The sequence below is a fragment of the Eptatretus burgeri genome, chromosome 8 (genome assembly GCF_056783735.1).
Source record: "Eptatretus burgeri isolate ZD-2024b chromosome 8, Ebu_testis_v1, whole genome shotgun sequence".
Taxonomy (NCBI): Eukaryota; Metazoa; Chordata; class Myxini; order Myxiniformes; family Myxinidae; genus Eptatretus; species Eptatretus burgeri.
The window spans coordinates 42,624,177-42,650,585 of NC_140968.1; the positions used below are offsets into that span (position 1 = coordinate 42,624,177).

The window sequence follows — 26,409 nt, forward strand, 5'->3', positions numbered from 1 at the left end:
TGACCACATGACCGATGACATCGTAAATTTAAAACCTGCTTCAAATCGGGTAGTCGATCACATTTGTGAAGTTTTATTTTGATCGAATAAGGTTCGTTTTTCTTTCTAATACGACTGCCAAATGACATGACCGATGACTTCATCATTTTCACACGATATGCAGAAATTGTATTGGATTATGTTTGTAAAGTTTAGGGTTGATATGTTCAGCTGTTTCAGAGATTTTTTTTTTCGTTTTTTTTTTTTCTCCCAAAAACATGGTTGCCATACAACATGATTAATGATGTAAATTTAATTCTCTTTACCAATTTCTTCATAGATGACCCTCGAAAAAATCGTATTGATCAGATCAAAGGGAATTCAACGTATCCAATTATGTCATCCATCATAAAGGGACTGATGACGTCATCGTTAATAAATGTTCCCGATGCAGAGTTCCTGATCTGTGCCAAGATTCCATTTTTTTTTGTTGTTGTTGAGCTGCATCGGGGAAGATCTCCAGTTTTTCCTTTTTTTTTTTCAACATGGCTGCCATACCAGATGAACTGTGACGACATAACATAGTGATTAGAAATATTGTCCTATTTTGAAGGTAGCGCACTCATATTTTGAAGGTTTTGTGTTGATTGCTCAAGCGGTTGCTGCGAAAACAAATTTTAAAGTGAATAAAACAGTGAAAATGTCCAGCTGATGAAAGAAAAAATCCGTACAATAACGTAGGGTACCATATGGTACCCTAATTACGGAGTCATTAATAGCTTCATCGTGGTTTTTGCTTCGATGTGGCTTATTCCATGTTGTATATTGTTTTACCTACCTGAAACATTTTTTTAAATGCAATGTTAATGTTCTTGCAGTTTCTTGATTAAGGACTAGCAGGAGTACTCGGTGTTGCCTGGTACTGTTCTAATCCTGTTAACATTTTGAAGAAATCAAATTTTGTTTTCTTTCTTCTTTATTTTTGGTGGGGGCCTGAAACATTTCCCTACACCCACTCAGGAATAGTGTCAGGTATAATTTAATCAAAATTTCCACATTGTTACAAAGGCTTCGGCACTCTAGAGCAAATTATTTTTTAAGAAATCCAACTTTTTTTATTTGCATTTTTTCCCTTAAAACACCCCCCCCCCCCCGGCACTTGCTAACGAACCTCTGCAAGTTTGGCTATCTTTGAGAGCAATGACACACGCACACACACATGGCTCTCTTATAGTTTCGATTCAGATACACTTTTTCCCACAGTTGGATTTGTACAAGGTGCTCTTCACGACTCCCTGCTCTCATGGTGTATGAGATAATCACAGATCTACCAATGTGGGATGTCAAGAAGTTCTACAAACGAGATGCAAGATCTTGGGCCATTGTTCACCATGGCCCAAGATGCACAAAATAAAATGCAACAATACGTGTGTGTGTGTGTGTGTGTGTGTGTGTGTGTGTGTGTGTGTGTGTGTGTGTGTGTGTGTGTGTGTGTGTGTGTGTGTGTGTGTGTGTGTGTGTGTGTGTGTGTGTGTGTGTGTCCTACATTACTCCAAAACCATGAAACCTAGAAGCCTGAAACTTTACATGCATAGTGAGCAAATTCCAAAGGAGTGCATTCATGAAAACTGGGCTTTTACGTAAACGAAAACACCCCTTTTGAAGATAATTTAGGGGGTGCTCATCATCAAAAACCCCAAAAAGCCCTACCAAGATTGTGGCGTGCCATCTTGGTTAGGGGACTTAAGTCGACATTTTGTTTCGGTCTGCTCAACAATGCCTTGACTTGGAACAGGCCACAACAGTTTCTGTGCGATAAAGCACTCAAAATGTTTTTTTAGATCCTCGTGGAGGATCTCTAAGTCTTACATTGTTGTTCTTCATCTTCTTCTTGTGGACTTTTTTGTTTCACAGCCTACAGTTTTCATCGAAACGTCCTGAAACTTGGCATATATATGTAAAAATACCCTGCGCAGACAGTAACCATCTCCGATTTTGAAAATTCCTCCTAGAAAAAAAGTTATGATGTCAAAATATCTCCGCTAATGGAAATCGCCTAAAACATTATCTCCAAAACTAGGCAAGCTTTTTTAATTCTGTTTGTGGGAATCAAGCCGGGCATTACCACAGATAATTTAGCGCAAACCTGATACATCATAATGACGTCATATTTGTTTTTATGACGTCATCATTAAGAGGACGAGGATCTTAGCTCATTTGAGCTTGTTCACTTTCCTCATTCATATCATCGAACACCTCATCTTTGTACCTACGAATCTCTGTATACATCGCTTTTGTTGGTACTATAGTTTTCAAATTAGGAGATTGGATCGATGCGATTTTTCTCTACTCTGCATTATTTGATGTGATCCCCCCCCTCCCCTTTCCTCCTCTGTGCTCCCAAGGTTAATCATGTCAAAACTTTGTAGGATCACATATTTTTTTACCATGATGCATCTTATTTTCTCATAATTTATAACTTGTAAACACACAAGTCATCACCTATCATCATATCCGAGGATAGATCAATATATACAGTACTTCATAAAAAAGTCCAATTTTTTTTCAGATTTCAACCTGGATACCCATATAATAGTGAGATGGTGAGCTCCGATCATCAAATATGGTATCAGATATGAAAAAATAACTTCATTAGGATGTTACGATCGTTAAGAACGGCGATGAAGTCATGGAACCTCTCAAATGCGCTAATTGCTAATTATTCAAAAACCGAAAATAGTATAAACACAACCTACACATCAATTTAAAGGTAATGTTACTGCTCATCTATTTTACTGTTTGTAAAAAAATAAACAAATTAAAAATAAGGTCTCTACCTTAACCAACTTCTCTATATATAAACCCTGCAAAAATTGTAAAACAAGCATTTAACTCCACATACATGTTCTGGCCCTTCATGAAAAAAAACATTCAATATTGTCTTCCCAAAAGCATTACAATAATCTCATCATTTTTGTTGATATTTCTGTTAAATATTTTGCAGCTTGATAAATAAAATGTTTGTCTGTAAATATGTGCTTAATTGCGGTAGTCCAATAGATGTACCTCAGATGCCCGGCTACCTTTGTGGGAGGAGGGAGGGAGGGAAGGAGTGGAGTGGGGGTCTGGGGGCAGGGGTGGGGGTCTGGGGGCAGGGGGTGGGGTGGTAGGAGGCAGGGGGTGGGGTAGTAGGAGGCAGGGGTTTGGGTGGTTGGAGGCAGGGGGTTGGGTGGTAGGTGGTAAGGGGTGGGGTGGTAGGCGGCAGGAGGTGGGGTGGTAGGAGGGAGGCGAAAGGGCGGACGGAGGGATCCAGCGTTGCCGGGCAACGCCATGTACCTTTGCTAGTATATAATATTTTGTAATTAATTTCTTACTAATTAAAAAGCATTTACTGTATTGGAAAATAACTCTGATGTGCCTTGGACTGCAGTGTGTCATTCATAGAACATTTTGAACACCTTTTGTAGCATGGCTTCGGAACCCTGATTTTATAGAAGTTTTACAATTGATAACCAGGCAATTGCAAAGCCTTTTCTTTGAATCTGGACCAGTAAAATGGTCAACTGGTTTCAGTTTGAGTCAAAGCTTTCCCTTATTTCTTTGTTATTGAAAGTTTTATGGACTTTAACATGAGGAATACATTTTGTCTCATTCCAGTCACCAAGCCCAGCAAAGACATCCTTTGTGCTTGGTCAGATTCCTACCATTCACAGCGGAGGACAAGCTCTGCAACATTTCTGAATGGAACCATTCCCTGCCAAGATAACAGCCACTGCTATGGCCTTTGGGAAAAGGAAGAGAATGGGGCTTACCGTGTTCTCAAACAAGGTACAATATGACTTTGTATGTTAATTCACCTGATTTGAAAATGTGTTCTTTGTTTTTGGCAGTGGTAGAACAAAGAGCTTTGTGATTTTGATGATTGTGGTGAAGAAAGGCAGTTCAATTGTAAAAATTATTGCCTTCTTTATAAAAAACACCCATGATTATCACTCCTGTGTATTATCTGCGGTGCATTGGGTATTTGGTATACGCTGGGATTTGAAATGGATTCACCCGGCGGCTTTCCACACTCGTACTATATTATGTGCCTGACCTGAGCACCCTACAATGGTTTGATACTTCACTTTCCTGGCATGCCTGATGATCTTAAACTGAATGACGTGTCACAGCACGGACAACATCCTGATGATGGGTGCAGGTTCTGTGAAGCACTGGTGATTAATGCCATGAACCATGGCAAGGTGAGTGGTGATTTAGCCCAGGGAGATCTCCTCAGGCGATGGTGCTTAGTGCGTGGGATAGACCCCAACGAGACGGAGCTCCGCCTTTTGGAGTGACACCAGACCCTCGAGGCCCAGGCTGTTGTTTTGGCCAAGCCTGAGATGGGTGCCAGTGTTCTGTGAGAGAGGATGGGAGTTTCCACCTTATTTCCTTGGTGAAGGGTGAGGAGGTCGGCCCGATGCCACCTTGCGATGTCATTCGGTTGGGCTTGATGGTTCCGAACTGAATGCTAATGAACAAGCCAATTGGCAACTGATAAACAAAAAGAGGTGAGGGAGAGGGTAAAGAAATCGCAATAACCTGGAAAAAGGGAGAGCTTGGGAATGTGGTAATTTGGGGTAAAATATATCATAAGTATGGGGTACCTGAGTACCTGAGTAAAATATATCATAAGTATGGGGTATGCGAGGGCGTGCTGAACAGCTATATTGAAGCCATGGAGGGAATAATGGGACTGAACAGACTGGGAAGGTTGGTTACATCGGCAAGAGAAAGGAGGAACATCGGAGTGGAGCTGAGCAGTGATCCTGGATTTTGGGAGTGTGATGTATTACGATGTTGCATCTGCGCATGCGTGGATGAGGCCTGGTGTGCAGTCGTCAGATTAAAAGCCTGTTGGACAATGGCGGCATTCTGGTAACCCGTGTTTTTCTTTGCTTCTTGACGACACGCATTTCGGTTCTGGGAGAATTGAACATCTGATGATGAGGATAATTTTTTTTGCCTTGGAGACAAACTTGTTCTCTCTTCCTGAAGTCATGGCCACATTTGGGATAATTTGAGAGTTTAAAGCTGAAGAGGAAGAGTGGTCGCTATGTGTGGAGCATACGCAGCACTACTTCACAGCTCATGACATGATGAGTGTGGAGAAATGCTGAATGAGGTCCATAATGCTGAGTGTTTGCGGGGCGCCAACATACAAGCTCATGTCAAGTTTGTTCACATCAAGGAAACTGGGACGTTCCATTTTCGGAGCTGATTAAAGTCATCGAACAACCACGGAATCCGAGGCCATCGGTGATTGGCCGAAGAGACGTGGTGCCAAAGGAATTAAGTCTGCGTTTCAGATCCTTGGTTGGAGTCCAACTCTCACAACTGTAGAGCAAGACTGGAAGCACCAAGGACCTGAAGACGATGACTTTTGTCTTGCTGCACAGGTTCTGACAGCACCACACCCCGTGATCCAGTGAATTTATGACTCCCCAGGCCTGACCCAGGCGTCTATTTACCTCTGGTCACAGCCAGCAGAGACATGAATATCACTGCCAAGGTTAGTGAATCTCTCCATGACCTCAACATCCTCACCACAAACAGGTACAGACAAGATGGCAGCATCCAAGATGTCATTGAAAGCCTGCATCTTCGTTTTGACCCAGGAAACCCATAATCCCAGTGGCTCCGACTCCTCATTCAGCACCCGAGGCCCCCCAAAAGGATATCCAGCATCTCTGCAAAGATGACTGCATTGTCTGCGAAATCAAGATCAGAAATCTTGACATTCCCAAAGGATATACCACAGCTTGCTCTCTCTGAAATCCTCCACAGAATTCAGTCCATACAAGTTCTGAAAAGTTTGGGGGCCAGCACACACCCCTGATCAACTCCAGCAACAGCTGGAAATAAGATAGAGATGGTTTCACCACATCTCTCAGCACTCTCAGTACCAGAGTATAGTTCAGACATCAGATTGATCAGTTGTGGCGGCACCCCACGAAGATTGAGAATCCTCCAAAGGGCATCCCGATTCAATGAATTGAACACTTTGCACAAATCAACATAGGCTGCAAACAGCCCCTGCCAAAACTCTCGTCTGCATTTGGTGAGGACCCGAAGAGCAAGTATACGGTCAATCGTTGACCTCTCTGTTGCAAAGCCTGACTGCTCTGGGCACTGGTGGTCAAGCAGATGGTGGCAAACCTGCTCAAAAAATATCCGAGCAAAGACCTTGCCTGGCACTGAGAGCAGCGTCACCCCTCGGTAGTTGTGGCAGTCCTGGCGATCACCCATCCCTTTCCAGATGGGGACAACAAAGCCCCCTCTTCCTGTCAGTTGGGATGATGCCCATGTTCCAGGCAGAGCACAGAATTGCATGTAATGACACGAGTGCAGCATTTCCACCAGCAACGAGAAATTCAGCATGGATGCCACGTATTCCAGGAGCTATACCCCTATTTCAACTGGTTAATCGCAGCCTGTGTTTCCACAAACGAAGATGGGTCACAGTTGATTGGAGGGTCAGCAAGAGGGATAGTAACACCCCTGAAATCCAACTCAACAGCTGGTGGGTCAGCCTGGTACAGCCGCTCAAAGTAACTGGCTCAAAGGATTTGTTGGGATAGAAAGAGATATTCCAAGTTTTGTCCCAGCTCCCTGATGTTATCAATGTCTGCGGAGAGGGAAGAGGCTGTTGCTTGCCTGTCTGAAGGATGAGAAATGATACAGCAGAGGGTAGAATCATCACCATCAGCAAAGATATAGGCAGGATTTTCCAGGGAATCAGAAAGATCATTGATGAAGATAGGGAACGAGACTGGGCACAAGACACTGCCTTGTCGTACTCCAGCCTTGGTAGGGAAAGGAGATGAGAGAATCCCGTTAAGAGCTACATGCTTACGATTTTAGTCGAGGAAGTCGGCGACTTTTACATACTACTTTAATTGATGCTTTCAAAAAAAAAGAAACTCTCTTTTATATTTGCACAAGTTGAAAGTAGCTGAAAAAAGAACAGACATTGTTGAAGCTTTTCGTCTTGCAGCTCGACAAGAAACGCACAAGAATACCAGAAATGTAGATGCAAAATGAAACAATTTCTTTGTTCAGACCATTGGGGATTGGTTCTTTGGACCGTTACTGACATGAACATACACATAATGGCCTTGAGGCACCGAGGGAACCCGTGACCTCCCATTTTTCTCTGGATTCACGTCAGAACAGACAGCAGAACAGACAACAGATGCAGTGTTTGCACATACTCTTTTTGTTTGCAAAGAACAGGAGCTCGTGTTTGTATAAATGTGGCTTCAAGAACATGTAAATGTGCTTCAGTACGTGCACGTGCCACAATCTGGAACCGTTCAGCGTGATAGTCCTGGGCACATTCGGGATTGTTCACGAGGTGCTGACGAATGGCAGAATCACTTTGAGCGGGCATTCTTGTTGGGTTCTTACATGGACAGGATGGTTGTGTCCGACCAGTCTCCAAGTTGTTCTGGATTGCCAATGGAACGTGTTGCCCGATCCGATCCTCCAGTCTGAGTGATGTGCGACCTTCGTACCTGGCATCACACGAGCGCTGAAATTCGTAAATAACATTGTTCAGTTTTATGGAAGATAGCATATCTTTTAGGACTGAGGGGAGCAGTTTATGGAGAGTCGAAACCAATCTCGTTGCAACAGAGTTGTAACATCGTGAAACTGACCATATCACCTGTTGTTCGAACTCTTGAGAGATTTCACCTCTCCATGACAGCTTGAGATAAAGTGGACACTTTTCTGGTCCAAATATGGTGTCCTCAGACCGATTGGCAGATTTACGCTGTATGAGCCCACAGATGAGTCGCTCAGGGTAGCCATTGTCACGGAGAATGGTTTTAATGTGCTCAATTCCAGCAGTAAGTCGACAGGGTGAACATATGGCCCACGCCCTAGAAGGATATTCATATGGGCAATCTTGAAGCATGAGCTGAAGGAGTCACACCGTGTGTACTGCCCAATCAAAGTAGCCTTGTGGTAGATCGTCATCAAGAATCCATCCTCTGTCTTCTCGACTAACACCTCGAGAAAGGGAAGTACATTTGACTGCTCGGTCTCAAACATAAAACTTTCATGTAATGCAGGATGGAGAGCATTAAGACGTATGAGGTAGTCAGTGCAGGCGGTAGCAGTATTGAAGATTGCAAACATGTCGTCCTCGTATTGGGAGAATACCGTAGCTCGAATATTCATGTTCATTTCATGGAACACACGCTTCTCATGAAAGCCGCCGAAAATGTTTGCGAGCGGTGGAGCTAATTGTGATCCCATCGCTACTCCATCTACTTGCATATACTTGTTGTCATTGAAGGTGAACTTCACTGCTCGTGTTGCTGCATTCAATAATTCCACAAACACCGCTTCAGAGATACAGGTTGGTTCAAAGTTGCTACGAAACAGCGATGCCACACATATATCGATGGTTTCTTGGAGAGGAACGTTCATGAACAGGCTGGATATGTCAAAGGAGCACATGGTCACAGCATTCTGGTCCTGCTTCAATCCACGTATGGTTTTAGCAAACGTGCATGAATCTTTGACTCTGTACTCGGATAATTCCTCGAGAACGGGTTGCAACAACTTACTCAACCACTCTGAGAGTTTATGTTGAGCAGAACCAATCACCGATGGTGTCGGACGTAGTGGGACTCCTTCTTTATCTCTTTTGGGTAATCCATACATCCGAGGACATTGTGAACCATGTGGACGGATCCGCTCATATACATCACGTGGGAATTCTTTGCTTTTGCACAATTGCAATAAACACGTTTGCAATTTCCGTTCAAGTGCAGCTGTGCAGTCGCGATGAGCCACGTTGCCTAGTAATTTAACCTTTGTTTCGTCGTTCAGAACCCCAAGAATCTTCTCCACATAATCACACTTCTTCATAACAACTACTCCGGACACTTCATCAAGTTTCCAGATAAATATATCTGGGTTGGTCTGCAGGCCTCGAACAGCGGCCAGATAATCAAGTTCCACATGGAAGTCGGATGCGTCGTTAGGGGTTCCACAATAAAGATATGCAATACCATTCAATGGTGCCCGGCAGGAATTTGATTCGTCATTAGAAATAGGAATACGATGGGACAATTGGGCATAAAAGAGCTCAAACTCTTTTGATACTGACTTTGGGAATACTGAAACCATAGCCAAGGGCTGGGACAGACTCCTCGATGCTGAAGAGCAGAATATCACCTGCTTGGTCACATTAATGACATAACCGGAGCGTTTACGTTTCCACGCGACAATACAAGAGGAATTCTTCATTGTGCGTGTTCTTTTCCATCCGCTCATTGATCGAGGCAATCTACCGGCAAAGCCTGATCAGATCGGAAAACGAAAGGACAAAGAGCCCAGCGTGAACTCATGAGCATTTTGGTAATTCGCTGTATTTCATCACGTATAAATGCTTGTTCAATAGTGAGACTACCTCTAACTTTGGCCTTGTCTATACGTGTGGAAATATACGTAGGAGCAAACTTGGCACGTAAACAATCATGGAGGAAGTTGATTGATAGAATACCGGTTTGTACCTTTCCTTTGCTTTTTCCGAGGTCACGCTGAACGGTTCCAGATTGTGACGTGGTGCGCGAACTGAAGCACATTTACGTGTTCTTGAAGCCACATTTATACATGCACAAGCTCCTGTTCTCTGCAAACAGAGTATGTGCAAACACTACATCTGTTCTGACCTGAATCTATTTAAAAATGGGAGGTCACGGGTTCCCTCGATGATACAAGGCCATGATTTGTATGTTCATGTCACTAACGGTCCAAAGAACCAATCCCCAACGGTTTGAACAAATAAATTGTTTCATTTCGTGTCTGCATTTCCGGTATTCTTGAGTGTGTCCTGATGAGATGCAAGACAAAAAGCTTCAACAATGTCTGTTCCTTTTTCTGCTATTTTCAAAATTTGCACAACTGGAATTCCCCCATCAATATGTTTCTTGCAGGATGCTGGCTGCACCCTGGTGAGAAATGGGATTGCCGTCATTCAGAGTGCCTCGTATCTGCTCCTCCACCAAGCATCCTCAAAGGAAGAGCTCGGTTCTGCTGCTGCAACTCCAGCCTTTGCAACCAGAATTTTTCCGAGGTCTACGTACCTCTTCCTTTGCCTACCAACACTCTACCACGAGGTACAAATTCATAATGATAGTCAGACTAAGTGGAGTTGAGGTTGCTACCTTTGATTTTACTCTTGCTTGCATAATAGATGAGCAGACAATCGCTAAGATGTGTGATTCATTCCCTGGAATGATGATCAGCATCCCTTGCTGTGTTATTAAACATGTTTTTAATTTATTCCCTGCCATAAGTTATTTGCAGAAGTATTATCCAAAGTGAATTCCAGTCCTTCTCATCAGTGGTCATGCATCTCTTAAGGCTGACCAATTTAGTGACCATATCAGGTAATCGTCCAGTAACTGCTAAAGTCCTTTCCGGGTGGTGTGAGCTCTGTAATCTTCTCCCCAGTTTTTCCAATTTACAGGATCCAGTTCCACCAGATTTGATCTTGAAGGATTTTGATGGTTTTTAACAACTTCTCTCGTTTGTGCTGATATGACCAAATTGGAGCCTCTGTGCTGGCCTCAAATAATAGATTGATGTGTATTATGCCTGATCGCATATCCCTTTGTCTGGAACTTTTTTTTATCCCTTACACATGGACAATAGCAGTATTGCATACAAGACAAAAGAATACTTGTGTATTTTTGGCCAATAACCCGATGTGAAGCACAAGTCGAATTGGCTAATTTCCCCATTTTTCCTTCATTCATAAATAATAGTCTATTTGGCATGTAAGACAAAGCAGAAACAACTACGGTAGTTAGCGAAACTGTCAGTCAGAACAATAGAGATGTTTAATCCTCCCTGAAGCTCACAACGCATCGCGAGCTGGTACTTCCAGGGTTATGAATATTTAAAAGCAATTTTATGCATATATAGTAATTTGAATTACTTTGTGAGGTGACCTTTTGGGTAAATTAGCAATGTAAATAGGTTTTCAACATGTTTATCATCATATAGAGGAACAGTATTTAAAAGAAGCAACAGAATCATTATCAGCACTGGCTCATAGCACATTGCATTCACTCCTTAATAATCTATATATTAATACTGAAGGACCAATGCTGTGCTCCTGGCGGTCGCGTCACGTTTTTCTCGGTACTGTGACCTGGGATGAAAGAAACTTCGTACCTGCAAGAGTGCATCGCACATCGTGGCAATAGTCAAACTTCAACTCTGAAGCAGAATAAACACTTTTCGTTGAGACGGAGAGGAGTGAAGAGGCGGGGGTGGGGGATGAAGAGACGGGGGCAGGGAGTGAAGAGGCGGGGGGCAAGGGGCAAGTTGGGTGGGGAATCAAGAGGCGGGGGCGGGGCCGGGGTAATTAAATTTTTGGGCGGACGTAAGCCAATTGAAGGCGGGGGGTGGGAGCCGGGGGGGAATGGGGCAGCGGCGGGGGATGAGCAGGCGGGGGCAAGCACGCCCTGTCCAGTCCATGTCCCTCGAGTGTGGGTGAGCTGTTGAGGATGGTTGAATGAACGGAATCCATCTGTGACGGGGTTTCGGCTAGTAAAAATTAACACCTGACACATTGTAATACAAGCACTCAAGTTTGTCCACCTAGCTTTGCAGCCCCAATTCACCTTCTTGGTTTTCTCAACACATGATTAGTCTTTGCACAAATACTGTATTCGTATTAATTCCTGGTGCTCTGATCGCACAATCCCTCAGCACCTCGGCGACGACTTCTCCACCCCTGATTTGCCACGCAGCACGTTCGATAGCTCAATCAGAGATTTCTCTATTCCGACTCTCCCAAAAGCCCGATCAGGGCCAGATTCACCGCGTGACTCACCCGAAAGCCCATTTACCTTCCCAGCCCACAAATTATTCGAGCAGTCCATGCGATACACAAATGCCTGATGTCCCTCCCTGTAACCCATCCACTCCACACTCACACCTCTCCCATCCCGCAATCCCTCAATCAATCTCGGCCCTACATTTTGGTGAGCATCCTGTAACTGTTCATTTAATTGTCCAATTATGCATTTAATTTGTGTTCTTTATTGATTTGTTTATTATTTGTCTTTAATATCTAGTTAAGTGAGTTTAAAGTTATGTTAGTGCGACTGAAAATGTTCCTGAGAATGCATCTCTGTGTCGATATCAGATGGCTACCAAGGTAGGGAAATTGCTCAATGTTTTCTGGAGTCACTCTGATTTTAATGAATGGTACTTGTACAGTCTCCTTTGTGGAAGATTGGTGGAGCACTTTTGGCTTCTTGATATTAGCGATAAGACCACGGCTTTCATATACTTCAATGAAAGCACTGAGGATGGGTTGAAGATTTTCTTCAGTATGGGTGGACACGACATTGTCATCAGCGTACTGCAGCTCAATAACCGAGGTGGTTGAGATCTTACCTTTTGCTTCGAGTCTGTTCAGTCAAAATAGCCCTCCATTAATTCTGTAGATGATTTTGATGCCATGGGGTAGCTTGCCCTTGACAAGATGGAGGATCGAAGTGATGAAGATTGAGACGAGTGTTGGGGGATGATGCAACCTTGTTTGACACCTGTTCTCACACTAAATGGCTCACCTTGAGATCCATTATTTCACAGGACAATGGCTGTCATATTGTCATGGAGCAGCTTAAGGAAATTGATGAACTTGGCAGGACAAGCAATCTTAGCTCGTGTAGTCCAAAGTGTTTGACGGTTTACTGGCTCAAAGGCTTTAGTCCGATCTATAAAGGTCATGTACAGGGGACAATACAGCTCAGGACATTTCTCTTGAAGCTGCCTCACTGTAAATATCATATCCGCTGTGCTTTGGGATGGTCAAAACCCACACTGGTACTCTGGAAGCATCTCATCTGAAATGCGGAGGAGACAATTGGTGAGGATCCGAGCAACAATTTTTCCAGTAGTAGCCAGAAAAGAGATGCCACAATAATTACCACAGTTCACATTGTAACCTTTCTTCAAAAAAAAAAAAAAAATGAGCAGGGTATCTCTGAGGCCAGCAGGTAACTCCACTTTTTTTTGCCAGATTTTGGTTATTAGCAGGTACAACTGTTGAGTGAGTAAAGGCCACCTTGTTTGAAGACCTCAGCAGGGAATCCATCAGGTCTGGCTGCTTTGATGCTCTTCATCTGCTTGATAGCTTTGAGCAGTTATTTGAGAATGGGATCAGCTGCCATCTCATCCCTCGATAGTCATTGAGGGATCTGATCAAGCATACTGTCAGCCACATTCCACTTGTGATTCAGCATGTCATGCAAGTGCTCTTTCCAACGAGAGGTAATTGATTTGTTGTCTTTAAGAAGTCTTTCTCCGTCGTTTGGATGCAGGGGACTCAATCCGTGTTTTATCGGTCCAGAAATGGCTTTAGTGGTGCTGAAGAAGGCTCACGTGTTTCGAGTGTCTGCCAAGTGTTGGATTTCTTGTGCTTTCTTGATCCACAATTTCTTTCTTGTGCACTCTGGTCTTTCATTGGACTTCCGCTTTTGCCTTGGCATGTTCTTCTTTCTTCTTTGAGCACTTCATGTCATGAACTGCTTCCTCTTCACATTGATATGATGTTCAATCTCAGCATCATTGCCATCAAACCAGTCCTGATGTTTTCTTTTCTAGTAGCCAATTGTCTCTTTACAAGCGTCCAGGAATGGCTTCATACAATGATCGTTGATGCCTTCAGGATGTTCAGTTGGAAGTTTTTCATGGAGTGCAATTTGAAGTTGCTCTTGCTTCTCTGGGTCTTTCGGATTAAGTATGTTAAATTTGCATCTGATTTGCTTCCTCTGCAGTCTTTGCTTACGGGCTAGCCTAAGAGCCATAATTGATTGAATGAGAGGCAATGGTCGGTCCAACAATCATCAGCGCTTGTAGCCATTGTGAGGATCACATCATTACAATCATGCTCCCTACATTTTGTCAGGAGGAGTCTATTTGCGTTGTTTCAAACTCCATCTTTTCCAATTGTTCCTTGCCACAAGTCTGAGTTATGACCAACTCGTGCATTGAAGTCCCCAAGCAAAATTATCTTGTCTGCTTTGGGGATGTTGAAAAGAATGGAGTCCAGCTCATAGTATAATTTCTCTTTCACATTGTCATCAGCCTCAAGCTTTGGGGCAAACATGCTTGTTATAGTCGCATGTTGGTTTTTATCCAACTTCAACTGGAGCGTCATGAGACGTTCGCTGATGCCGACTGTGATTTCAGACAGGGCCTTAAAAAGTCGTTCTTAATGGCGAAGCCTATGCCATGGATTTGTCGTTCTTGGGTGGCCGTCCCTTTCCAGAAGAAAGTATAACCACGCTTATCCTCTTTCAATTGACCCTCTTCTGCTTTATGAGTTTCGGATAGAGGAGCAATATCCACACTGCATGATGATGGTGACCCCACTGAACGTGGTAATCCAGTCAGGGATGTTGAGTTAAACTATTTTTAGGGCAACTTTTATAGCCCTTTCCCCATATGGAGTGAGCACAGTGGATCTTAAAAAGGTCTGCTCAGTCGTGAATGTAGCTGCCGAATTGTACCTGCTTCAGGTCCTTGAGCAAGACATCTGAATCACACACCCACCACCTAACATGTCGGTTCATGACTCGGAGCTTCCAGATTCACAATCTTATTCCCGTTGCCATTCGCCGATCACTGCAAGACTTTTATAAATCTTTCTGGAACATAAAAATGCCGAAGTGTGACTTATTTTAGTGTGGGGAGACTGGCGCACAACAGACACCACAAATTTTTGATGATCAAATTCCAATGGCAAGAATACCAAGATAATTGGCGGTCTCCCACCCGCGACAGACTTCATCCGCCGACACAGCCATTGACACATTTAAATGTCTTCCACCTATTTCGCTGTTGAGATATTATTTGGATCACTTTCAGTCTGGGATCTTACCCTTCGACCTTACTGCCTTGGGTGACCCCACCAGGAGTGCAAGACTCCCGGCAGCATCGGTTATGGGGTCATATATCGATGCAAGCCCACTCACCAACGACAACGATCCAGGAGTGGGATTTGTACCATGATATATATTGTCGTGTCCAGCAGTCTGTTAACACCGACCATTGGACGTATGGACCGAAATGGCTTTTTACTACCTTGGGCTGCATTTGATTCATGGCGGCTTTGTGCACACAGGAATCACAAGGAGGACACAAAATCCTTATTTCTGATTTTAAGGGGATTTATTCCCCTTCACAAATAACAGAGGAAAATAGAACTCGACAATGGTGGGATGAGATGGGAAAGGGGGAACACAGAATCACAAGAAATAAATACTTCTTTATGAGGGAATAACAAAACCTGAGTTGCCACAAACCACATTTGAGCATGGACAGGGAGGGAAAACGAGAACCAAGTGAGGCCTTTGCTTTTGCCAGGCGACAAAGCAGCCATGAACCCACAGCAAAGCAGGCGAGCAGCCACGAACAGAAGGAGCAGTCAGGACAAACCAGGGAGATGAGCAGGAACACGAGCAGGCCCAACTGTTCCTCTCAGGACCCGAACAAAAACTGTCTCTCGAGCCCTCTCGTCTCTCAGGAGATGACACAAAAACCCTTTCCCTTGGGAGACGATGAAACTCCTCCCCTCTTTCCCAAGGCCCCACCAGTGCCCCACCTGGAGTGTCACAGAAGGTTTTACAAGCAGGTTCTTCACATCTCTCTCCATCGAGTGCAGCATGTGGCTGCTGGTTGCATCATTGGTTGGGACGCGGCGATGCCGCTGATGCAGTGTCCCCCTTACCAGTGCACTGGTACTCATTTTGCCGACCCCGGAAGGATGACAGGCTGAGTCAACCTCCTGCTATATTAATCAATGGCCCAACGGGGCTTGAACTAAGGACCCTCGGATCCCAAGCCGCTACCCTAACCATGAAGCCAACACCAGGCTGGTTCTTCACATATAACCCAGGCTATTTATTGGAAAACTCATCACCCTTCGTATGATGCACATTTATACAGGACAATTATTCAGCTAACATTTCCTGACAAAATACATTGAGATAGCTCACTTCTTGAACACGGAACATACGAAGCTGTACATTTTCAACTGTTTGAAATTGCTTGCACCACTCACCTCCCCACCTCACCCAACAAACATATGTATGTGTATATATAAATATATATATATATATATATATATATATATATATATATATATATATATATATATATATATATAGTTGAAAGTGTGTGTGTGTGTGTGTGTGTGTGTGTGTGTGTGTGTGTGTGTGTGTGTGTGTGTGTGTGTGTGTGTGTGTGTTTCTCTGTGACCTATGCACGCGAAAAGTACTGGACTGATCCTCACCAAACTTCACATGCTGACAGAACATGTACCCGGGAGTGTCCCGATGTAAAAGAATTGTACTTCCGACTTCCGGTTTCCGAATTATGACGTCATCACCTGATTTCGTAACGTTAATTTTTCCAAGTTCAGCCGATTGACATGGGGCCAACGCCATTTGCAATAGAATGAAAAAATAATGCTACACTCAATTGAAGACAATGACTTCCGACTTCCCGGTTTCCGAATTATGACGTCATCACCTAATTTCGTAACGTTAATTTTTCAAGTTCAGCCGATTGACATGGGGCCAACGCCATTTGCAATAGAATGAAAAAATAATGCTACAGTCAATTGAAGACAATGACTTCCCACTTCCCGGTTTCCGAATTATGACGTCATCACCTGATTGCGTAACGTTAATTTTTCAAGTTCAGCCGATTGACATGGAACCAACGGAATTTGCTCGAGAATCTATATATTAATACTGAAGGACCAATTTTGTGCTCCTCCTCGCGGTCGCGTCACGTTTTTTTTGGTCCTGTGACCTGGACTGAAAGAAACATGGTACCTGTAAGAGTGCATCGCACATCGTGGCAATTGTCAAACTTCAACTCTGAAGCAGAATAAACACTTTTCGTTTTACATTCGTTTACATGGTGACGTGTGACATCACCGCTGAGAGGCGTCAGGACGTCATGACATCATCGGTCATTCACTGACGCCATTACGTCCTTCGTCAGAAAATTACTGCTGAGAGGTGTAATTACTAATTCCACTCCTCGAAAATAGCGTCTGCAATGTAAAATCCTCTTCTGCACATGGTGACTACCTCAGAATGTGAATTTGACACAAAAAATGTAACAAGAAACATTGTACAGTCGACACTGCTTTATAAATCCACCATGGGACCACGCCGTTTGGATTTATTAAGCGGAGAACCTATTTTCAGCCACCTACTGGATAGATAAGACAAAAAGCGAATGTTGTTAAACACTGCTTTATGCTACAAAAACATTGATTTATCAAACGGTGACAAGGGGATTGTTCAAATGAATCTCTCCAAGGTCGCTTGCTTGGGAGGGAAGGTTTTGCGCAAATGTTCCTTTATTGAATCCGTCACGTGGCGGAAATCTGGATGGGCGAAACCTGAGAGCTGCATCCCCTGTCCAATTTGGCGAGTGCCATCCACATCTCTGCCGCTGTTGGCATCGGCTCGGGTTCGTCGTCGCTTTCTTCCCTTGGCTATTGGGATTCGGGGTCGGAGGGATTCGAGCGGCGGCGGGATTCGAAGTCCGTCACCAGTTGCTGTTGTTGTTGGGTTTTTTTCACTCTGCGGCAGCGCATATACTACATCAAGCTTAGGTTGAGACGGCGCACGTGCCAAGCAGGTGGATTTATTAAACGGCGGATTTCTTGATGTAAAATTCCGTTCCAACTCATTTTGGTCACAATCAGCGGCTGGATTTTATAACCGTGGATTTATAAAGTGGCGTCTACTGTATCTTCTATCTTCTATCTATCCATCTATGAATACTGAAGGACCAATTTTGTGCTCCTCCTCGCGGTCGCGTCACGTTTTTCTCGGTACTGTGACCTGGACTGAAAGAAACATGGTACCTGTAAGAGTGCATCACACATAGTGGCAATAGTCAAACTTCAACACTGAAGCAGAATAAACACTTTTCGTTGAGATGGGGACGAGGAGTGAAGAGGCGGGGGGGCAAGGTAAGCAATTTTTTGGCCAGAGGTAAGCAAATTGAAAGCGGGAGACAGGGGGAAATTGGGTGGGGGCTGGGTTGAATGAGGCGGAGTTGAGTGTGGGGGGTGGACGGGGGGGGGGGGGCCCGGGGGCAAGTGGGGCGGGGAATCAAAAGACGGGGGTGGGGAGTGAAGAGGCACGGCTGGGGTAATTACATTTTTGGGCGGGGGTAAGCAGATTGAATGGGGCAGGGGCGGGGGGGAATGGGGCAGGGGTGGGGGATGAGTAGGCGGGGGCAAGCACACCCTGTCCAGTCCATGTCCCTCGAGTGTGTGTGAGCTGGTGAGGGTGGTTGAATGAACGGAATCCATCTGTGACGGGGTTTCAGCTAGTCTATATATTAATACTGAAGGACCAATTTTGTGCTCCTCCAAGCGGTCGCGTCACGTTTTTCTCGGAACTGTGACCTGGACTGAAAGAAACTTCGTACCTGTAAGAGTGCATCGCACATCGTGGCAATAGTCAACTTTCAACTCTGAAGCAGAATAAACACTTTTCGTTGAGACGGGGGCGAGGAGTGAAGAGGCAGGGGCAAGGTAAGCAAATTTTTGGGCGGGGGCCCAGGGGCAAGTGGGGTGGGGAATCAAGAGGCAGGGGCGGGGGATAAAGAGACGGGGGAAGGGAGTGAAGAGGGGGGGACAAGGTAAGCAAATTTTTGGGGGGGGGCCCAGGGGCAAGTGGGGTGGGGAATCAAGAGACGGGGGCGGGGAGTGAAGAGGTGGGGCGGGGCCGGGATAATTAAATTTTGGGGCGGGGGTAAGCAAATTGAAGGCGGGGGGTGGGAGCCGGGGGGGAATGGGGCAGGCTCGGGGGATGAGTAGGCGGGGGCAAGCACGCCCTGTCCAGTCCATGTCCCTCGAGTGTGGGTGAGCTGTTGAGGATGGTTGAATGAACGGAATCCGTCTGTGACGGGGTTTCGGCTGGTGAGAAATTAATTTATTAAAAATTTATAAAAGACCAAAATTAAAAGGTTAAAAAAGGAATAGACACTGAGGATAAAATTCCTCCACACCGTTAGAATCAAGAAGAGAATAGAAATAGGCCCCTGGGGGGATGTCAAAATAAAAAGAACACAACCCCCAAGGACCAATTAAGGGCACCAAGCCATAAAAAGAAAGGGGACCAGTCCAAAAATGGAAATTTGCGCTTCTCGTCCATTTGGCAAGATCCATTCACTTAGACAAACATAGAAACCATGCACACCATACAAAAAAAAATAAAAAAATAAAAAAATAAAAAAAAGGGGGGGGGAAGGAAGGAGGGGAGGAAGGGAAATAGGGAAGTACCAACCTCAAACCTCTTCATACTGACGATGGCCCGACATGTGCTCAATATAAATATCCCGGGATCCCTTTATGGCATCAATACAACAAAGCCGACGCATCAGCTTCCGGTAAGACCGGGAGATTCCCAACCGGTTCAGGGCCGACTCATTTCCAGGGAACCACGATCCCAGTGCCCCCACTATGAACCCAAGCACCTGGACATCCTTGCCCTTAGCCACCAATGCTTTACGCAGTCCTTCATACTTTTCCCTCTTTGCAACTGCGCAAGTGGCAAGGGCATCGGAACCATTGTCAAAGGGGACAGCAATGTCAACAATTGTGATTTTATTTCCCTCCACCACAGTGATGTCTGGTCTTTCATGTGGGGAGGGATCACCGGGAACATGTTGATCTACATATACGTCCCCATGACGAATGGCCTTGACCAGGCGACTCTGGATCATGTTGTGACGGCGGCGAATGGGTACCATACCCGGGGACAATGGTCAACAATGTGAGCCAGAGTCTCCGGGGATAGCAACACCGCCGACACCCCTGGGGCAGCGGGATTCCACCGATGGGTCACAGCATTAGTCGGGACACAGTTCAGCCTTGCCCGATGCACAAACCTCCAATCACAGAAGCGCATAAACGAACCACTGCGAATCCATGAGGAACCGTTGGCAAACTTATCCGTTTTCAGTGCAGCGGCCACCCTTTCCCCTGGTCCGGGAGGCCGAGCAACCGCTGTGCAAACTTCTCCCTGGTCCACTCCCGAAGTGCAGAACACACGTCTTTAGAGCTGCACTCGGAATGGCCCAGGGTCACAACGGGCTCCCCTGAGAGGGCACGACGGACAGTCACATTCAACCGACACGCGTGCCGCGGACCTCACCCGAGACCAGAGCGTGGAAATTTGGCCGCTGTACCCGGAGTTCGCCAATGGCCCTTCCATCGAGCCAGACAGGAACTTATCCACGTCCGACTCAACGGGAACACAGCGGATCGTCCGGTGGACGACCGACAAGAGCTGCTGCGTGGCAATGCCGCGTAAGGAAGGGTCACTGGAGGACAGCATCCGCACCGTCTGAACGACAGTTTGGATGTCTGCCTCCGACCCCGGGTGTTGAAGCCCTAATCCACCAACGTCCCGGCCCGCGAAAATATAATTATTAGAAGCGCGGACCGGAAGCTGGCAGATCTCCTTCGCCGCACTGACCACCGCAGATACCAGCCTATTAACTTGTTTCTTGGTCGTCTCTCCCGCGCGCAACGTGAAAGAGAGGCAGGGCTGGACAAAGGTCTGAATCGCATCCAACTTTTGCCATGGTGCTAGCAATGATTGTTTAATTTTGAGGACGTCCGCCATCATGTTGGTAACCAGTGAGCAGACGTCCTCATCATCTCTATACACACCGATGGGGGTCCCGAGGTAGCGATAATGCTCCTCGCTACTCAGAGCTGGCATGGTTCGACCCTGAATCGAGAATAACACATCACCGACCCTGACCCCCCCACGACAGAAAAGTGACAGAGAGGCACACTTAGCGGGCTTAAACTCCAGCTGCAACACATCAGCATTAACGGAGGCCACGTCAAGAAGGGTCGAAAGACCCTCCCTGGTCCTACTCAGGACAACCAGGTCATCAGCATATGCCAATATAGACACCGGTTGCCCATGAATTTTGACGCCGTGACCTCCGGCCGCAGCAGAAGCCTGCACCGCACGCACAATCAATTTGATCGTGAGGTTGAACAGGATCGGCGATATGGGGCATCCCTGCTTCACCCCTGACAATATAGGGACCTCGCTAGTCGGGCCATCGTCCGTATTAAAGGTAGTGGAGGCACCAGTGTAAACATCTCGAAGCAGGTCGATCAGCTCCGCAGACGCGCCCATCGTGTCCAGTGCGGCAAAAATAGCTCCATGTGGAACACTCCCAAACGCATTCCGAAGGTCCAGCCAGGCAACAAAAACATTCTTCTGATTCCGCCTGGCGTCCTTCATTATGGTGTTTAGCAAAAAGGAGTGCTCGAAGCAGCCTTCACTGGGCCGAGAGCACTTCTGGGCCTCACTCAGCATTGAATGCCGGAGCGCCCAGCTGCGAAGCCGATCAGCCAGAACCGCCATAAACAGTTTATAGAGGCAACTCTGGAGGGCAATCGGCCGAAAATTTTCTGGGTCCCCGGTGTCCCCTTTCTTGTGGATCAGGACCGTGGTGGCCTGCTTCCATGAAGCGGGGATACGGAGCGAGCGCATTCATCGGTTAAAAATTTCCAATGTCACACGACATGCCCCATCCATTCGCTTCAGGTGCTGGTACTCAACACGGTCCGGTCCCGGGGCAGAGTTACTCATGCGCCCAAGTCGGGCAGAGATCTCTCTCTGACCAATGGGCGCACTTAACGCTGCCCCCTCCGCACGAGCCTCGTCAGTGGATGACACATGTTTGGAGAACTCCCGGGAAATGACCGCTGGGTCGACATTCTTGGCGGAGAACACCCGGGAGAAAAAAGTCTCCACGGGTTCCCTCCCACCAGAATATCTATCCTCAGCTTTCCCGAGGACCACCCTAAAGGCACGCTTTCTGCTGTGCCTGTACAGCTTCTGAAGGCGACTGGCCTCCTGGGGGTCATACCTCAGCCCGGAAGCACCCGCCATATCGGGACGGTCAGGTCGGGGACGACTTGGGTGCGTGGGGGCGTCTGCACCGCGTCCACCACGCCGCGGTCGGCAACGGTCAACCAGGGCATTGGCAAACGAATCGCAGACCTTTTCAAACTCCTCCCACAACACCGCGTTCCTCAGCTGACCAACCCAATACTCAGGAAAGCTAGGGCCAGCACCAACACCTGGGGGAGGGGAGACAGGCCGTGGAGCCGGGGGAGCGTCGCGCCGGGGCGGGGGAACTCGAGACCGGTTGGCAACCGAAGCGGGCGGAGCCACAACCTCAGTCGCACCCGCGGGCTCAATCCCCCCCGCCCCACCGCGGCCCCCCACCCTCTCCACACTACCGCTCAACCCCCCCCCCCCAGCCCCAGCACCCGCCACCTGCAAAAAACTGTCACAAGCCTCCTCGAAAGCAGGCCCCTCGGGGGCCTCAAGAATAGCTGATACCAAGCAGTCAAGAACCCGGGATGTTTCCTCATCACATCGGGGGATAACCCCGACAGGGGAACCTCGGTGATGGGCAGCACCGGAGACTCACTGCAGGCAACTAATTGTTGTTCCAATAGGGGGACACCCACAAGGGGCTGTAAGACCCGGCTAGACTCCAGAATCAGATCAGCCTGCCCTCCAGAGGGGCAACCCAAAACTGGCGACCAGGACCTCCGGAACGACCGCCGCCTACTACCACCGATTCCACTCATATTTACAATACGCGGGCCGGCCGCCCCGTCGTCAGAGCCATAGCTCTCGGCCGGGACGGCCGGACCCGGTGCATCCTTTGTAGTAACTTGGGGCACCTGTCTAGAATCAGCGCTAGTCTTAGCCAGCCATCGTCTCGGCAGTCGATTACCCGAAGGCCCAGCGATACCGGCAGCGGAGGGGCGAACTCTATCCTCTTTCCGGTGGATTTGGAAATGGTTCGCCACCTTCCTTGCCGTATCGTATTCCAGGTCGCACCTCGAGCATCTAAAAACTGAAATAAAAGCGGTCTCAGCGTGAAACCACTTTAGATGTCGTTGTAGGGTCTGAAAATTAAAAAAAGTCTCACGGCACAGTGAACAAGGCCACCGGTCGGGAAGCGGGTACAAAAATACCTGGGTCTGGGGGCCGACGGGGGCGTTAGCCTCCGCGGCGACCACCCGGTGCATGCGGGCGATGTGTCGATGCCACCCCGCGAGCGTCGCTAGGTTTTTACCGCAGTACTCGCAGGGGAACGTCTCCACATCTCGAGCAGCACCTTCACCTCGCCGACCCGGCCTCCGTCCGTCCTCTTCCATCGGGTATCTGTATTCCAAAAAGTAGAATTATACACAAAAGAAAAAGATTCGCAATAATTCATGAAACAGTTCCCGGAATTGGACGTCCACACACTGTACCGAGAGGGAAAAAAGAAAAAAAAAAATAAAAAAAAATTATAACAACAACAAAATAAAAAAACCACCATTCATTCACAACAATAAATAACAACTAAACTGATAAGAACAGATTTATTAAAAATTTATAAAAGACCAAAAATAAAAGGTTAAAAAAGGAATAGACACTGAGAATAAAATTCCTCCACACCGTTAGAATCAAGAAGAGAATAGAAATAGGCCCCTGGGGGGATGTCAAAATAAAAAGAACACAACCCCCAAGGACCAATTAAGGGCACCAAGCCATAAAAAGAAAGGGGACCAGTCCAAAAATGGAAATTTGCGCTTCTCGTCCGTTTGGCAAGATCCATTCACTTAGACAAACATAGAAACCATGCACACCATACAAAAAAAATAAAAAAAATAAAAAAGGGGGGGGGGAAGGAAGGAGGGGAGGAAGGGAAATAGGGAAGTACCAACCTCAAACCTCTTCATACTGACGATGGCCCGACATGTGCTCAATATAAATATCCCGGGATCCCTTTATGGCATCAATACAACAAAGCCGACGCATCAGCTTCCGGTAAGACCGGGAGATTCCCAACCGGTTCAGGGCCGACTCATTTCCAGGGAACCACGATCCCAGTGCCCCCACTATGAACCCAAGCACCTGGACATCCTTGCCCTTAGCCACCAATGCTTTACGCAGTCCTTCATACTTTTCCCTCTTTGCAACTGCGCAAGTGGCAAGGGCATCGGAACCATTGTCAAAGGGGACAGCAATGTCAACAATTGTGATTTTATTTCCCTCCACCACAGTGATGTCTGGTCTTTCATGTGGGGAGGGATCACCGGGAACATGTTGATCTACATATACGTCCCCATGACGAATGGCCTTGACCAGGCGACTCTGGATCATGTTGTGACGGCGGCGAATGGGTACCATACCCGGGGGACAATGGTCAACAATGTGAGCCAGAGTCTCCCGGGGATAGCAACACCGCCGACACCCCCGGGGGGCAGCGGGATTCCACCGATGGGTCACAGCATTAGTCGGTACACAGTTCAGCCTTGCCCGATGCACAAACCTCCAATCACAGAAGCGCATAAACGAACCACTGCGAATCCATGAGGAACCGTTGGCAAACTTATCCGTTTTCAGTGCAGCGGCCACCTTTCCCTGGTCCGGGAGGCCGAGCAACCGCTGTGCAAACTTCTCCCTGGTCCACTCCCGAAGTGCAGAACACACGTCTTTAGAGCTGCACTCTCGGGAATGGCCCAGGGTCACAACGGGCTCCCCTGAGAGGGCACGACGGACAGTCACTTTCAACCGCCCCTGTACCGAGATTCAACCGCCCCTTTACCGCAGTACTCGCAGGGGAACGTCTCCACATCTCGAGCAGCACCTTCACCTCGCCGACCCGGCCTCCGTCCGTCCTCTTCCATCGGGTATCTGTATTCCAAAAAGTAGAATTATGCACAAAAGAAAAAGATTCGCAATAATTCATGAAACAGTTCCCGGAATTGGACGTCCACACACTGTACCGAGAGGGAAAAGAAAAAAAAAAAAATTATAACAACAACAAAATAGAAAAAACCACCATTCATTCACAACAATAAATAACAACTAAACTGATAAGAACAGATTTATTAAAATCAGGCCGAGAAGCGATGTCCATGTCCCTCGAGTGTGGGTGAGCTGTTGAGGATGGTTGAATGAACGGAATTCGTCTGTGACGGGGTTTCGGCTGGTGAGAAATTGACTACAGTCAATTGAAGACAATGACTTCCAACTTCCCAGTTTCCGAATTATGACTTATGCCTTCGACACACTTTTCGTAACGTTAATTTATCAAGTTCAGCCGATTGACATGGGGCCAATGCCATTTGCATTAGAATGAAAAAATAGTGCTGCAGTTAATTCCGAATTCCCGTTTCCGAATGATGACTTATGCATTCGACACACTTATCATAGGCCCTATTCACATCAACAAACGCCTCTTTTAATGCATCATTAACACAAGTCATATTTTATTGTACATACAGGTAGTCGTCGACTTACTACCACGATCGGTTCCGACCGACCAATCGTAAGTCGATTTGGTCGTAAGTCGACCAACCTTTATTTATAGTGTATAGGCCTATGCAAAAATTACCATATGTATATTATACCGTATCCAGAACACACCAGATATGTTCACTGAGGCTCTGATATACATTGAAGATTTGGTATTATACATGAGCGAGAAAGATTTAACTAAGTGGGGACTTCCCTCTTCTAATAGGTCTGAAAGCGCAACCATCAGTCGAGAATGGTTCCGTGAAACAAACTACAACACAGATACTCTCGCAAAGTTTGTTTCTGACAATGAGTCACTTCTGGTACAGGATCAGAGTAATGCATATCAACTGATTTCTGAAGCGGTTCAAGAGGGAAGTGGTGTGATATTTTTCTTGGATGCCCCGGATGGTACTGGCAAAACATTTGTCCTCAACCTTTTGCTTGCTAAGATGAGGAGCCAGAAAAAGATCGCGTTAGCCGTTGCTTCATCCGGTATAGCCGCAACACTACTTTCAGCTGGCCGCACAGCGCATTCTGCTTTCAAATTGCCTCTCGACTTAGCTACAATAGAATATCCGGTTTGTGGCATTGGCAAACAAACTGAAGCAGCAAAAGTGCTGAAGAATTGCGACCTCATAGTTTGGGATGAAGGTACGATGTCGCCTAAGGATGCATTCGAAGCATTAGATAGAATTATGCGAGATTTAAGAGGAGTAGACCTGCCTATAGGTGCAGTTACGCTGGTTATTTCTGGTGATTTCAGACAAACTTTACCTGTAGTACCCCGTGGCACTCCAGCTGATGAAATGAATGCCAGTATAAAATCTTCATACCTCTGGACATTCGTACAAACTATCCATCTAACAACAAATATGAGAGTCAAATTATATGGTGATTTAGATGCTGGCAATTTCGCACAATTACTTCTCAAACTTGGAAATGGTGAAATCCCGAACACAAATTA

At 46.4% G+C, this 26,409-nt stretch overlaps 1 protein-coding gene across 2 annotated transcripts in view; it reads left to right on the top strand.

The window, feature by feature from the left end:
• Positions 1-26,409, top strand: part of LOC147021608 (bone morphogenetic protein receptor type-2-like) — a 182,577-nt gene that overhangs the window by 64,539 nt on the left and 91,629 nt on the right. For both annotated transcript variants that reach the window (XM_085891727.1, XM_085891728.1), the window contains exons 2-3: positions 3,637-3,807; positions 9,975-10,157. In XM_085891727.1, coding sequence (XP_085747853.1) covers positions 3,637-3,807; positions 9,975-10,157 — 354 coding nt within the window. The remainder of the gene's footprint in view (positions 1-3,636; positions 3,808-9,974; positions 10,158-26,409) is intronic.